This window comes from Heteronotia binoei, chromosome 16 (assembly GCF_032191835.1).
Source record: "Heteronotia binoei isolate CCM8104 ecotype False Entrance Well chromosome 16, APGP_CSIRO_Hbin_v1, whole genome shotgun sequence".
NCBI classification, from domain to species: Eukaryota; Metazoa; Chordata; class Lepidosauria; order Squamata; family Gekkonidae; genus Heteronotia; species Heteronotia binoei.
In genome coordinates, this window is record NC_083238.1 from 32,518,475 (window position 1) to 32,534,008 (window position 15,534).

The 15,534-nt window shown below is 41.4% G+C and overlaps 1 protein-coding gene across 4 annotated transcripts in view; it reads left to right on the forward strand.

The window, feature by feature from the left end:
• The window catches only part of MAP3K20 (mitogen-activated protein kinase kinase kinase 20), a 159,960-nt gene that overhangs the window by 14,505 nt on the left and 129,921 nt on the right, over window positions 1-15,534 (forward strand). Inside the window, exons 1-2 of one of the 4 annotated variants that reach the window (XM_060257074.1) lie at window positions 11,665-11,807; window positions 11,936-12,126. In XM_060257074.1, coding sequence (XP_060113057.1) covers window positions 11,968-12,126 — 159 coding nt within the window. In that variant the 5' untranslated portion in view covers window positions 11,665-11,807; window positions 11,936-11,967. Of the gene's footprint in view, window positions 1-11,664; window positions 11,808-11,935; window positions 12,127-15,534 lie in introns of those variants that run through there. The other 3 variants (XR_009556302.1, XM_060257077.1, XM_060257076.1) reach the window with 3 other exon arrangements.

Genomic DNA, 15,534 nt, shown 5'->3' on the forward strand with positions numbered 1-15,534 from the left:
AGGGGAGATTACCCTACCGGCTTTTGACGGTGCACCACTGATACCAGTGCGCGGAGTCAAGAGCCTGGGAGTGCTACTGGAATCCTCTTTATCAATGGAGGCCCAGATAGCTGCCACTGCTAAATCCGCCTTCTTTCACCTCAAGAGGGCGAGGCAGTTGGCTCCCTTCTTGGAGCGCAGCGACCTAGCAACTGTGATCCACGCAACGGTCACCTCAAGACTAGACTACTGCAATGCCCTCTACATGGGGCTGCCCTTATACCGAACACGGAAACTTCAGGTGGTCCAGAACGCGGCGGCCAGGCTGCTAACGGGACTACCTCGGTGGGAACACGTGCGGCCTGGGCTGCGGGATCTGCACTGGCTACCGGTTGTGTACCGTGTTCGCTATAAAGTGCTGGTCATCACCTTTAAAGCCCTATATGGCCGAGGACCTGCCTACCTAAGGGACCGCCTCTCCCCATATGTTCCCCAGAGAGCACTGAGATCCAGCTCTCAAAATCTTTTAACAATCCCTGGGCCAAGAGAGGCTAGATTGAAGACAACCAGGGAGCAAGCCTTCTCAGCAGTGGCCCCTCGATGGTGGAATCAACTTCCAGAGATGGTGCGAGCCCTGCGGGACCTGAACCAATTCCGCAGGGCTTGCAAAACATTTCTTTTTCAGCTTGCTTTTAAGACAGAACCTGGCTAAACTGATTTGTAGCCATCTAGCCATCTTATGTATGATTATGACGTATAGTACTTTATAGCACCTATTTTAGCTATTTTTAACTAATTTATTTATGTAATTGATTGTATTTAAAATTGTTGTTTATATAGTTTTATTTGAATCATGGAATTCCATGTCTGTGAGCCGCCCTGAGCCCGCCTTTGGCGGGGGAGGGCGGGATACAAAAATAAAGTTGTTGTTGTTGTTGTTATTATTATTATTATTATTATTATCCATATTAAAAACATTTTAAACAGCAGCATTTCACAAATGTTCAGGTTCCCCTAAGGCAGGGGTGTCAAACATGAGGCCTGGGGGCCGAATCAGGCCCCTGGAGGGCTCCTATCAGGCCTCCAAGCAACTGGCTGCCATCTGCTTTCTTCTCCCTGTCTCTTGCTTCCTTCTGCATCACAGCTTGCTTTGTCAGGCTCATTCAGTCACACAGGAACTACAGAGCAAAGCCTTTATTTTCTCCATTGGCTGAGGCTCCTCCCCCTCCTGGTCCCCAGGGGAAGGAAGGAAAGAGCCAGAGCTTCCTTTGCCCAGTTCTCTGGATCCCATGGGAGAAATACAAAGAAAGCACCTTTAAGACCAATAAGTGCTCATGTTTTAAGCATGTTTTATTTTAAGGGATTTAAAAAAAAATCTTTGTGTTTGTCTATTTCCTTTATAAAGTTTATATCTCAGCTACCTAATCCTAAATAGGTACACACATAGCCCGGCCCAACATGGCATGGCTCAGCCCAACAAGGTCTCATTTATGTCTGATCCAGCCCTCATAAAAATGAGTTTGACACCCCTGTTCTAAGGTCCTGTTGAAACAACATTGCCTGTGCCTTCCTAAATACCAAACATAATGGGCTGTAATGACTATCAGAAAGGAGTCCTATAAGGATAGGGTGACACAAGGAAAGGCCTTACTGTTTTAACTGTAATTGTGGACCCCATTTATGACAACCCCATAGGGTTTTCAGTGCAAGAGAGGTGGTAGTTTGCTCTTGCCTGCTTCTTTGTAGCCACCTTGGGCTTCTTGGGTGGTCTCCTAACTAAGTACTAACCAGGACTGACTCTTCTTAGATTCTAGGGTTGTCAGGTCCCCTGTGTTCACCCAGGAGTGACGTCATCGCAGTGGCGACGGTGCGCAGTGGCCACTCTAGGCATTTCCGGGAAACTCGATAGTTTTCCCAGACGCTCTAGCCATTTGGGAGGGAAAACTCTATGATAGCTATTTTACCATAGAGTTTTCCTCCAAAACGGCTTGAGCGTCCGGGGAAACTATAGAGTTTTCCCAGAAATGCCTAGAGTTGCCGCTGCGCGCTGTTGCCACCACAATTACGTCATTTCCAGGTGACATCGTTGCACCGATGAGATTGGAGGAAGTTCCCCCCGCTGGCCCAATGTGGGCCGGCGGGTTGGGAACCTCCTGGGCGGGGGAATTCCGCCTGGACTGGGGGATTGGCAGCTCTATTAGTTTCTGAGATCTGACGAGATCAGGCTAGCCTGGGCCATCCAAGTTAGGGCTCACCATTCTAACTGATAATATTTAAAACAAGATGGCTTCACTCGCTCATCTCATTTAAAATACCCAGTGTTTAGGGCTTTATAGGTATAACTGTTTTGCCACAAATTTCACGTGAGATTAGTGACACTATGGCTGCAATCACACATGCTACAGAATGCAGTTTGAATCCCCTTTCAATGCAGTTTCCAACTGGATTTTAGTGTGTGAACTGATAGTTTGAAAGTGCAATGGAAATGGACTGAAACTGCATTATTTAGCATGTGAGATCGAAGCCTCTGTATTTTAAGGTATTTATGCTGGTTTGCGACTTTCATACCTTTGCTTGAGGCAGTGTCCAAATTCATATGATACTACAAAAAAAAAAATAAATTATCAGTACATAACTTTAAAAAGCACAATAAACATGCAAACTCTCCCCCCTAAAAAAACCTCCCAAACCCAAAACCCAGCCTGAAAACTCAGGACCTATGTAGCTCTGTCAGAAATTCAACTACTGCTGCCTGGGTAGTGGGGAAGAAGGGAGTGGAATAGGTGAAATTTTGGATTAGGGAAGACTCTTTGTATACAGTTCTTCATTCACCTGGCTTTCAAAATGCCATTCTTCATGTGGTTTGTTTAGTATCAGGAGAAACGGCAGCGTTGCTTGTTCACTAAAACACGGAGGTTTGGTGCACTCAGAGGGCGGAGCTGGTGGTGAGGGTGGAAAGAGGCCACAAAGCAGACATGTGCCGCAATCTAAAAATGCAATGATATGCAATACCTAGGTACATATTCATGTTTTACGTGTTCACGTAAACAACCAAACTTGAATTGAATTAAACCTGTTCAGTTTTTGCACAGCTTGTTACCAAAAGCTCTACAGCAGTAAAATGGGAGAACTGTTTATGTTTTGGGGAGTTACTAAATTGGGGTTGCCAGGCCTGATTCAGGAAATATCTGGGAACTTTGGGGGTGGAGCCAGGAGCAAGGTTGTGACAAGCACAATTGAACTCCAGAGGGAGTTCTGGCAATCATATTTAAAGGGACCACACATTTTTAAAATGTCTTCCCTCCATTGGAAATAATGGATAGGGCAGCTTCTTTTGGGGCTCATAGAATTGGACCCCCTAGTCCAATCTTTTTGAAACTTGGGGAGTATTTTTAGGAGAGGCACTAGATGCTATTCTGAAAATATGGTGCCTCTATGTAAAAAAGCAGATACCCCCTGATTGATTCTCCATTATACGTATGGGAAACCAGTCTCCATAGGGTATAATGGAGTGTCCAGCAGACATTCAAACCCTTCCCCCTGCTTTCTGATAACCCTGAAGTGGGAGGAGGGCCTCCAAACCAGGAGATCCGCTGCCCCCAACTGGGGATTCCTCCCCTCCCCCCGGAACTTTGGCTGCTATGTATGTATGTAAAGTGCTGTCATGTTGCAACCAACTTATTGTGACCCCGGCAAGGGGCTTTCAAGGCAAGTGAGAAGCTAAAGTGATCTGCAGAGTCTTCCTCCATGGTCTCCCTTCCCAGTATCAACCCTGCTTAGCTTCTGAGATCTGATTAGATTGGGCTATACCATGCTGCCTTCCCTCCCCCTTAAGAGCTACCAGTCACAAAATGGAGGCTGGGTGGATGCGGCTTGTACAAAGTGGTGGCTTGTACAACAGTTACAGTACTTCAGAGCAGGTCTGCAGTACTTGTGTAGGGAAACCTTCCCTGTATTGTTTCCCCAAAGCAGTCACACACACTGCCCCTTACGGAGGAAATCTACCTTTGTGTTTTCCTTGCAGGAAACCAACACCAGATTTGATGGAGTGGGAGAGAGTCAGTAGCATGCTTTTTTCTCCATCCAGAGAAAGACTGTCTCTGTATATAAAGGAGGAAGAGGAGAGGCAGATGGGAAAAGGTGCTGGTGCTACTGTTTTGCACCCAGAGTAAAGGTGTGTGTATGCCACCTCTTTACTACAGAGTAGAGAAGATGCAATAGCAGCTTGAAAGGGGAGATTAAAAATTGATTACAGCAGGCCTGGAAGAAATGGGTAAGAGCTACTTTTACTTTTTTTTAAAGGGACCCTCTGAGTGACCTTCTGCCCACCCTGCTGCATGAGGTTTCAGGAGCACGTCATAGAGCAGGAGGAATTTCCAAATGCATACCTCCTTCTGACCAATAAGCTTTGTTGGTTGGGGAAAACCTCTGGCATAAATCTCTGTTTTTTGGGTTGAAGCCAAGCTTTGCAGATTGGTCCAGAAAAGTCTACAAACATACAGACACATATTAAGACATTATCTTGTGGCACAGTGGGACTGGTGCTTTTTAAACTGCAAAAGCTTCCTTTCTTTATCAACAGGAGAACACTCTTAGGTTATCAAAAACAACCAGGCAGGTGGCTTTTATATTTATTTTTTTAGACACCTATAACTTGCTTTCCATCACCAATGGTGAGCCAAATAGCTTACAACGTTGTATTCCCTTCTTCTGGTTTCTCATTACAACAACAACCCTGTGAAATAGGTTACTCTGAGAGAAAGTAACCAGATTAAGGGCACCCAGCCCCAGTGAGCTTCGGTCTGAAACTGGGGATTCTAGTCTGGCACTTTAATGACTGCATAACACTGACTAATTCCCACAAAAATATGAATTAGTCCACAAATTCCTATGTTATTGTTTTGTGGCCTAAACAGTTACCCCCCCAAAAAATATTTCACAATCTGGGGGCAATTCTTATTTGCCACAGGCACCTTAGGCCTACAAACATAATCTTCTTGTAGGCCCCTTAAACCTGCAAAGCTAATCTTCTCATGTCAGTCCTGTTAATTTTCCAAACTTCAAGAAAGGTAGGGTTCAGATTCTTAGCATTTATCACAAGGAAGGAAGGAGAGGAAATCTGTAACCCCTTAGCTGCTCTGTTCATCTCAGTGCTGAACATTTCCTTTTCCTATGCTGATTATTCTCACTTTGGGGTAAGGGAAGCCTGCGGTCAAAGCTGGGCATAAATACAAGCTATCGGATAATAGGAACCCACTGAGCACACATTTAACTACATTGAACTGAGCATGCTGTTGGTAAAGAGTTGGACATACAAAGCACATACAACAATAGGCAGCTGGGTAGTAAAATCAAAATATAAAATACAACAAAAGATCTCTCAGATCCTTTTTCTCTTTGGTGTGAAAGTCAACACTTTCTAAGATACATTAAAAATAATTACCAGTAATCCCCCGACCCTCAAAACCCCCTCCTCACAGAATATAAGTTCACTTCTTGGGTTTTCTGACTCCTGGGCCATGTTAACTTATTTAGATCAAAACTGAGGTTCAGTTCATCACGTAGAGACACTTCTAACGAAACTATCATCTTGTGAAAACAGAATGGTTTCTTTTCATAAGGTGATGGTTACTTTAGAAATGCCTCTGTATGATGGATAATGACAGGAGCTGTTCTCTCAAATGTGTGTCGTGTGCTATGTTGCTAATCTGTAGCAGGCAACAAAGCTAGTTGTCATAACCTTCTCCAACTGCTCTTCACAATAGCGTCTAGGCGCTCCCCATTGGTTTTGGCCAATGAGAGGACAGTAGGACTTGGAAAGGAGGTTCAGGTTGTTGTTTTCTTTGTTTCAAAGGAAATCACTTCGTGAAAAATTATCAGCAAAAAGTGAAGCTGAGATACAAGCCTTTCACTTTTAAAATGGAATGAGTGAAATGTTTCATATTTTCCCCTGAGTACCTTGATCTTGGTAAAGCTTGTAAATGTTAGGATTTGGGTTTTTCTTGTAGTTCATGTGAGCCTCCGGCATGAAAAATCATTTTTGCCCAGCTCTTCCCTTGCTTAACTCCAAAAGCAGGTGGTAGCTGATCTGTGGTAAGACAGAGCACTTTTGGAAAGACGTGGTATAGTGCCAGTTGGAATACCTTTGGATTCCATATCATTGCAGTATCAGCAACTCTCTTAATGCTGTACTAAGCATGCACTGTACATATACTGCTCATGTGCAGTTTTTAGTATGCTCTGGGCTCTTTTTGTAGCAGGAACTTCTTTGCATATTAGGCCACACAACCCTGATGTAGCTGGTCCTCCAAGAGCTTACAGGGTTTTTACAGGACCTACTGTAAACTCCTAGAGGATTGGCTACAGCAGAGGTGTGTGGCCTAATATGCAAAGGGATTCCTACTACAAAAAAAGCCCCGGCTCAGACCATGAGGTAGGTACAGGAAGCTGCTGGTTGTATTTGTAGTGTCAATATCTGAGCAGAAGCCATCTCTGGTGAGGAGTTTCGGGTGTAGCAGCACTGCTGTGCAAAAATAAATAAATTATACATATACACACAGCAAAAGCAGGATGCATGGACAAGGACAGCTCCCCTCCCCCTTACTGTCCTTCTTTCGATGCCAGGGCATCAGCATCTTCATAGGTGGATATTGTGGGTGGTGGGACTTGGAACCTGAGCCAAACTACTGCCTACCCCATTTCTAGTCCATTCTTCACTATCTGCGTTTTGAACAGTCTTTTGCACCTAGGCTAAAATAACAACATAGTTGCACAGTTTTATAGCATGGTAATTTGGTCTGTAAAGAATTAGGTCAATATATTGATATCTGTTGTACTGTTTTCCTTTTTGCAGAAAGCAGTGGAACAAAGGTTCTACTGTAAACTAGTCACTGGTATATGTGCTAGCCTAGCTTTTGACCTAGAGATGGCAACAACCTCATGATGCTGTTAAGCTGTTAAGTCTGATACTCATCTGCTGGAGCACACTGTACACTGGCCCATGGAAATGTATGCCCATGATAAATGTATTGTCTTTAAAGTGCCACACAACTCTTTTTGTTGTATTTGTTGCAAGGCTTTAACACGACTGTGCTATAACACAGGATTTGACCTCTTTGTCATTGATATTGGGCAGCAGCAGAAAACGCAATACAACAATGTCACATTTTGCATTTGGTTTGCGTTAGACGGCTACTTGCCTTCTCTTATAATGTCTACTTGGGATCCTGTTCAAGGATGCTGTCTGTCGTCCTTTTGCCAGTAATAAAACATAGCTGTTGTTTTAATTTTTGATTCCCTGACTGGGAGGTTTTGCCGTCTTGGGTGTTCAACCAACAGGTGAGACTGAGAATGCTATGTGCAAGTCTGTTTTCTCACAGCGGTAGATAAAACAGAAAATGTACTGTTGCCATTGTCGACTTCCCTAAAAAATGAGGAAAGAATTAAACAAACGGTACATCTTGGTGAAAGTAAGAGCAAAAGTTTCAGCTGTGCCCAGTCTGTCACCAAGGCCTAGATTCAGCCTGGCTACTTTCAGTTACTATTATTATTGCTCTTTGTGTTGGAGATAGGCACTAGAAAATCTAAAGCAGGGCACCCCAAACTGTTTTTTGAGCCTGTGGACACTTTGGAATGCTGACACATAATGGTGGCGAGTGCAACCACAAAATGGCTGCCATAGGATGCTGTAGGAACACTACAAATACAGAAGAAGCCCAAGTGCAGGGGAGAAGAGGGGTAATTTTAAAATACAGTGGGGGGAAAGGGGTGAGAGAAAATAAAACAAACCTGTGGTAGCAGCTGCCACTGAAACAATGCTGTTTTAATTTGCATCACTGATGATATCTTCAGTGGCCAATCGGAAGCCCTGCTGGGCAAGAGTCCAATGTGGCCCCAGCCACTTACTAAAACACAGGTAGGCACCAAGAAACAGGTTGGGTGCCCTGGCACCCATGATCACTATGTTAGAGACTAGGGTTTCCAGTCCCCAGTTGGGGCAGGGAATCCTCTGATTTGGACTCCCTCCTCCCACTTCAGGGTTATCAGAAAGTGGGGGTGAGATTGAACGTCTGCTGGGCACACCATTATACTCCATGGGGACCAGTTCCTATACAGTATAATGGAAATTGAACCATGGGTATCTGGGGCTCTTGGGGGGGGCTGTTTTTTGAGGCAGAGGCACCAAATTTTCAGCATAACATCTGGTGCCTCTCCTAAAACAAAATGCCAAGTTTCAAAAAGATTGGACCAGGGAATCCAATTCTGTGAGCCCCAAAAGAAGGTGCCCTGTCCTCCATTATTCCATTGAAGGGCAGGTGCTTAAGAGGAGTGTGGTCCCTTTAAATGTGATGGCCATAACTCCCTTTGGAGTTCAGTTGTACTTGTCACAACCTTGCTCCTGGCTCCACTCCCAAAGTCCTGAGATATTTCCTGAGTGAGACCTGGCAACCCTATTGGGGACCCCTGATCTGTAGCGACATGCAGGCTGCCTGTTTTTGCAGATTACGAATATTATCTGCTGTATGAATATTATCTGCTAATGATGAATATAGTTTTTGAGAGACAGAGAAGATGCCAAAAGTTATATAAGTTAATTGAAAGGGAGTAGGCTGTTGGAATCTGCTCCTGTAAATACAGGCACAATACACAGAAATGACAAAAAAAATTAAAGAATAATACTTTAGCGTAGCAGAATGTTCTAATTGCTTTGCAGACATGATTCCCATTGTCAGCATTACCTTTGTGGCTTGGGAGTTGCTAAAACTAGAATGGTCTTGGCCTCCATAATGCCAAAAAGCCAGAAGCCATGATGGTGTTGATGATCCAGCTCTTTCTGTCCTTTTCATCTGAACCACGTCCTGCAATTTCTCTGCTTACTTATGGCTGTGATTAGAGTTTTGGATGCTAGGTGAGTCAACTGGAGCTGAACCCTGTCAGTTTATACAAGGGAAATTCCATTAGCTTTAATAGCTGACTAAATTTAGGCATGTAGATGATTGCGACACAATTTCGCATGTAATAGGGCACTCATTCATTTGCTTATAAAACACTGCAACAATCTAAGCATTTGATCGGAAGTCCTCCTCTGGAAACCTTCATCTGAGCCTCAAACTTCCTAGGGAGCTTTACATAAGCCACTGTGCGTCAGATTCAGCCCCTCTAGTTTGTTATAAGGACATGAGAGGATTGTGTTGAAACTGAAGGACACTGTACAGTGCCTCTTTTGTACCAAGTGTACTAGTGTACTCCAGAAGAACAGTAGAACTAATAGGGAGAATAGATTGGTTTCTTATGGATTCTTTCTTTTCTTCAATTCTGCTGCTGTCTCTTTGTTTATCCAGAATGTGATTCTTAAGGACTTCCTTCCAGCTTTGTCTTTGTGTGGCTTCGTCTAACCTCCGTGAGGTCAAGATGTGCTCTCAGCATCTCCATCCTCGTTTAGATAGGTAGCTAGAATGTCTGTTCTTCCTTTCCTGTCATAGTGTGGAGTCCTTTAACAATAAAGAACATCCGTTTCTTTTCTTAAGCAACAAATCTTGTGGTAACTTTTTCCCAAAAGAGGCATCCCAGTTCTGCTGTGCAAAGTGGTTCTAAAGTGAACAATTTGATATATTTTCAGGTATCTGTCGGTAGCAGCTATAAACATGCAAGAGAATATAGAGTACTGGAACCAGTTGTTTTCCAGTAATATCTTTATATGAGTGTATGTGTTGAGCTTTCAGGATAAGGAAATGTTTTTAAAAACAGCAGCTTATATACACTAAATTATATTCATAAACATTTCTGTTATTTGAAATGAGAACAGACCTTATAGCTATGTGTCTCTGTGTTCATTGCACTGTAATGGAATTTGGTCCTATTGACAGGGAACAGGTTGTGGCTGTGTTATACCTTCTTATTCTCCAAAATATGACTTTATTTGTTCTAGCATAACTCCAAGATATTTAAAATTTCTAGAAATTTTGAAGTCAGTGGAGTGGGTCAGAAGTGATTTCTTTTTTGGGGGGGAGAGAATGGAAATTTGGAGGAAACTTAAAATATGTATTACTTGATTGTTTATGCATCCTAAACTAATTTTACTACTTCAGCAACATAAAGCACATCCTTTATAATGTAGCTTACCTATAAAACTGTACTGTTTGGCATATTTATAAAATTTAAATGTATAAATGCTCTAGTTTCTTGTGAGCCAGAATTGCAAATGAATCCAGCACTACTTAGAAAGAGTGAGAGAAAGCTGCAAACTGCTGCATCTTGTACTACATGTCTTAGTTTTTGCCATTTGAGATAGGAACAAATGAAAGTTACAAACAGAAAACAGAAATTTTGTAATAAATTAAAGGAATTAATTACTGAGCAGTGTATTTTGATATCAGGTTAAATGTTACATTCAAGAAATGTGGAATTATTCACTAGTGCATTATATGCATTATAACATAATGACCGAGTACAAAATAAGCCTTTATAAAGCAGGAACCATGACCTTGAAAATATTGTACATGTATATAGCATACACAGGAATTATCATTTCATTTCATTTACCATTATCATTATCTAATGTTGCAGATTGTTTTACAGAAAATTCTTCATACCATACATTCTGAGCAATTGGCTTGAAAAGATTTTCACTGATTCCAAGCCAGAAAATATTCCATTCCAAGGTTTTTTTGTTTTGTTTTTTAGGATTGGAAAAATGGGGGAAACTTGGCATTTTTCTATTATCCTTCAAGGCCTTAGCATCTCTAATAACTCCCATCAGCTGACATTAACAGCATGTGTCAAATTGGTGACGATTTTCTGGTCCCCTGAAAATAATCATAACTTGTATTGCCTTCATCTAGTGGAGCAAATTCAAGCACTCTTTAATGGTAATGCAGGTGCAATAAATGTGGAATATGTTATTTCTGAAATAAGGTACAAAAAGGATCCGCTCTGCATTTGCTGTGAAATAAGCACCTCTGCAGCATCATGTAGGAATTGCTGCAGAAGTCCAAACAGAATGTGGTGTGGCTGTGTTGCTTGTAATGGCAGGATTGTTTGGGGTTGTTTGTTTTTTAAACTTTGTTGAATACATAGTAAAATGTGGCTACTGTGAATTTCTTACGCTGATTTTCCCCTGAAAACTTATATTCAGAAGGCTTTCAACTGGGAGTCTGCCATGAATTTTCAGTTGGATTGTGTTTTGATCAGAGGCTGGACTTCTCAAGTGATCCAGTGCAGACTAGACAATAGCTTTTAAGATGATTTGAAGAGCCTTGTAACTTAGAACTTTAAGGGGAGAATGTTCTGTTCCGCTCTAAGAAATATGATATGATCTCCTATAACTATAAAAAAAAACCCCTTTTCTTGGCATATACATGGTGTTTTTGTTATACCTCAAGTTGCAACCAAGATAAATTACTGTGTGGTTGCTGTTGAAGGCATAACTAAGCCCCTCTGGAAGAGGCTTGGGTTTATGCCAAGTTTTCTTACATCTGTATATTAAGTGCTCCCGCTTTAGAGAACATTCACAGGCTGAGAGGTTGGTCTGGAGAGAACTATTCTGAAGTAGTATTTCTGCCAGAATGTTCAGTGGCTTAGGTTATGTGTATATTTCTTGAGAAGCGGCCACCACGTGGGTATGTTGCAATGTTTCAAATTCCAGAACTCCTAGGCAAGCCGGCATTCACAGTCAGCTTCCCTTTTGACAGTGTATGTCACTGTAAGGAAATTGGTCTTCTATATACAACTTTTTCACTGAGATTCTCCAGCATTTGAAAAAGAAGAAAATCTGGTGAATTTTCAAGCTGTTTCTATCTCCAAGAATATAAATAGAACACATACTCAGTGTGAGAGTTTCACTGTATTGTACTGATTAGATCTTGTTGGTTCTTAGTCTATTCTGTTTGATAATGCAAAGTTCATTGAACTGTGGCAGCAGATATATTAACTTGATTTCCCTCCTCTCCTTCTACAGATTTTTGTCGTGGTGTATTTTGTCATTATGAGATGTTGTCTCTCGGTGCCTCATTTGTGCAAATTAAATTTGACGACCTGCAGTTCTTTGAAAACTGCGGCGGAGGGAGTTTTGGCAGTGTGTATCGAGCCCGATGGCTATCTCAAGAAAAGGAGGTGGCTGTGAAGAAGCTACTTAAAATAGAGAAAGAGGTAAATGCTTGCTGAACTTTCCAACTTTTCCCTGTTAGTAGATGCACTTTTGTCTTTTTTGATGAACAAACTTTTGCATGTGGGTTGTACCCTCGGAAATTCAGCATATGGCTGAATGTAGAAGGGCCAGAGTTATGTTCTTTTTGTATTTTTAAGATACACAAGAGTCAAGTAAAATAACTCTCTTATGCTAAAGTAGTGAAAATCCAGGTCTGCCTTTAAAAGAAAAATTACAAATTGTTTTTTCCCAGTTGTTGCTTGCTTGAAATTGAAAGTAGGATTGTAGCCCAGATGAACAGCATTTAGGTAAATCAAATCTGTATTTATAGACAAATGTTGTCATGCTAAAAGGCATTCTCAGTGTGCCTATGCCATTCTATTTTAAAGCAACTTCACTCACTGAAAGAACATTGTTTATGGACAGCTAGCAAAATATTGCACACACATGGCGTTGGCATGAGTGGGATAAGGAGTACTTTCTTCTGCATAGATTAGATTATAATATCCACTGAGTTCAGTGGGATTTTCCCAAGTAACAATGTGTAGGATTACAGTCCTGTTTTAAATCTTTGATCTGAATGCTACATAGGATTGCTGATTATGGGCACTACTTCTAATGGAGATTAATTGGCCATAATCCCATCCATGTTTGCTAGGGACTGGCTTTCATTGAACTCAGTGAGACCTTGTTCCTGGTAAATATGCATAATAAGATTGCTCTGTACATCGACTGTGACAATAAATAAAGTAGGAAGTGAGAGATTACACTTTTGCATCAGTGAGCCTCACTGATTTGTCTCAATCAGGTTAATAAAAAAAAGAAATACAATATAAAATGTTATACCCAATTAAGTATATCAGTTTCGAAATCAGCACTGCATTGTATCTGCTTAACCTACTGAAAGCTAGCCTGGTCTCTGATTTGTGACAGAAATAATATTTACCCAATCCATATTTGAAATGTCTGAAAAAGATCTACTGTTATCCATCTGTGTTAGTTACTTTAGTATACATGCTTTTCACAATGACTGCTTAGATTTTTTCAGGGAGAAAGGACCACTGATCCGAACATTCTATTTGCCATCAAAATAGGTCAGAGAGCAAGGAACCCGGCTTGATTTTGCAGTATTCGCTTCTTTTTTTTTTATTGCATCTGAATTTTGAGACTTTGCTGCCTTAAGCATACTTATTTTGAAATAAGCCTTATTAAAATCAGTGGGATATTCAGAATGATTCAGAACAGCCTGTGATCCTTATAGTTCCAGCATAGATTTCTACCTAGTAGACTGTAATTCTCATTGTCTTCCATTTTACTTTCAATGTTAGGTTCTTGCTTCTAATGTCTGCTGCCCGGATAACTGAAAGTGCAATCCTAAACATAGTTACTCCAGTCTAAGCCCTTTGAAATCAATGGGTGTAGACTAGAGTAATGTTTCTTAGGATTGCATTGTGAATATATTCAGTTGTCCTGCTTAAAGTAATTTTGTTATAGGTTGTAATTTATGGTGGTTTACAGAGATTGTCTTGAGTAACTTGCATCCAGCACAGCAGACATGATCAGATACAGTTTGTTTAAATTTTAATATCACTGCAATTCTGCAGCAGTTCATTTCCATAAATATACTTTTGGCAAATTATTGTGAGTATAGAGACCTTTCTAACTTGGAAACATGTAATTAAATTCTTTATTTGCTGTTGTTTGTACTAGCAATAAAATGCCCATTCTAGTCATGGACATCTGACTTGCTTCCTCCGTCAAGAGTCACACGTTGATCACGTTTCTTTAGTGCACTTAACACCTGTAATATTTGTATGTAAATTTAAATGTAATATTTTGCATGCAAATTAGGTAATCTGTGAAGCTGACAAAGTGGCATGGGTGGTGGTTTATTGTGGAGAACATTCACAGGTTGAGAGGTTGGTCTGGAGAGAACTATTCTGAAGCAGTATTTCTGCCAGAATGTTCAGTGGCTTAGGTTATGTGTAATATATCTTTGCATACACAATTTGTACTTTGCTTTTGCTTTTTGATAACAGAAATATCCGCATTGGTAGGCTGTAATCAAAATATTGGCAACAGATTCAGAGGAGTGTTTTATATGAAGCTGTGTTATTTGAATCCCACCTTTTTCCTGTGCGCTCAATCCAGCATTTTTGGGGTTATCTCATTATTATCCTCACAATCACTCTGTGAGGTAGGGTAGATTAAGTGATAGCCAGGGCCACCCAGTCAGTTTTATGGCTGAGTGCAGATTTGTATGTTTCCCCACAACCAAACCCAGCTTGCTAGCTCATATTGAATCATCAGTTGTATTATAAATTAAGAATGTACGGAAAACACATGCAACCCAACTGGTACTGCAGATGAAGCTAATAGTGTTGCTAATACAGTTACTGGAATATGTAAATGCTGTGTTGTTGTTTTTGTTTTGTTATGGCTAATGGTTTATTTTATATTTGAGGCAAAAGTTCTGGTTTCTTTTAAACATTCACATTTACCTTCATTGTTCCTGGGCTGTTCCTAGAATATCAGCCCCAGGAGTTGAGCTAGGAACATTTTTCATCCATATGGTCACAAGTGCATAGCCTATTTCATGCATTTTTAAGCTATCATTCACAACTTTGCACGATTAGGGCATTGTGTTTGATTTTCAAGACTGTCTGCATTCTTCACTGGTTAGAGATTACAGTGAGGAAACTGCAATTAATGCTACCTTTAAGGCATAGTTTGTACTGGCTTGCAGGCTCTGAGTATCAGGTGCCAGAAGACAAGCTAGGCAGGGTCATTCAGTCCAAGCTTGGGTGTCCAGAAGTCAGACAAGGCAGAGTTGGTGACTTAGCATATATCATACTTGTTGCATCCATGCCTAACATCCTGTCTTGGTTACATCCACGCCTAACATCCTCTCTTGCCTAAGGGTCATGCTTGCAGCCAAAAGCAATTCTGCAACTGATCTTTGTTATCAGCAAGCCGCTGGCGTTGGGCCAGGAGCAGTGTTCCTTCTAAGCTGAATTAGAGTGAGCTAGCTCACCGATTTTTAGCTTCCAGCTCACATGTTTTTGTCTTAGCTCAGGAAAAATGGCCCCAGAGCACAATAATTTATGCAGTAGCTCACAACTTTAATACTAGTAGCTCACAAAGTAGAATTTTTGTTCACAAGACTTTGCAACTTAGAGGGAACATTGGCCAGGAGGCATGCTGTCTTGTCTGTAACTCTGTTCTCAGCCTCTGTCTTTGGAGCTCTAAGGTTGTGGGTGGTACTGGTGGGCTGAGAATGGCCAACTGAGGTTCACCTGCTGAATCAGGGCTGGAGGGTGTGGCTCTGCACTGGCTGTTGGCTGTGAATTCTGACAAGCCTGCAGCTCATCTTACTGTTGGTAAGCTTCTGTTAACTCAAGGCTGGCTAC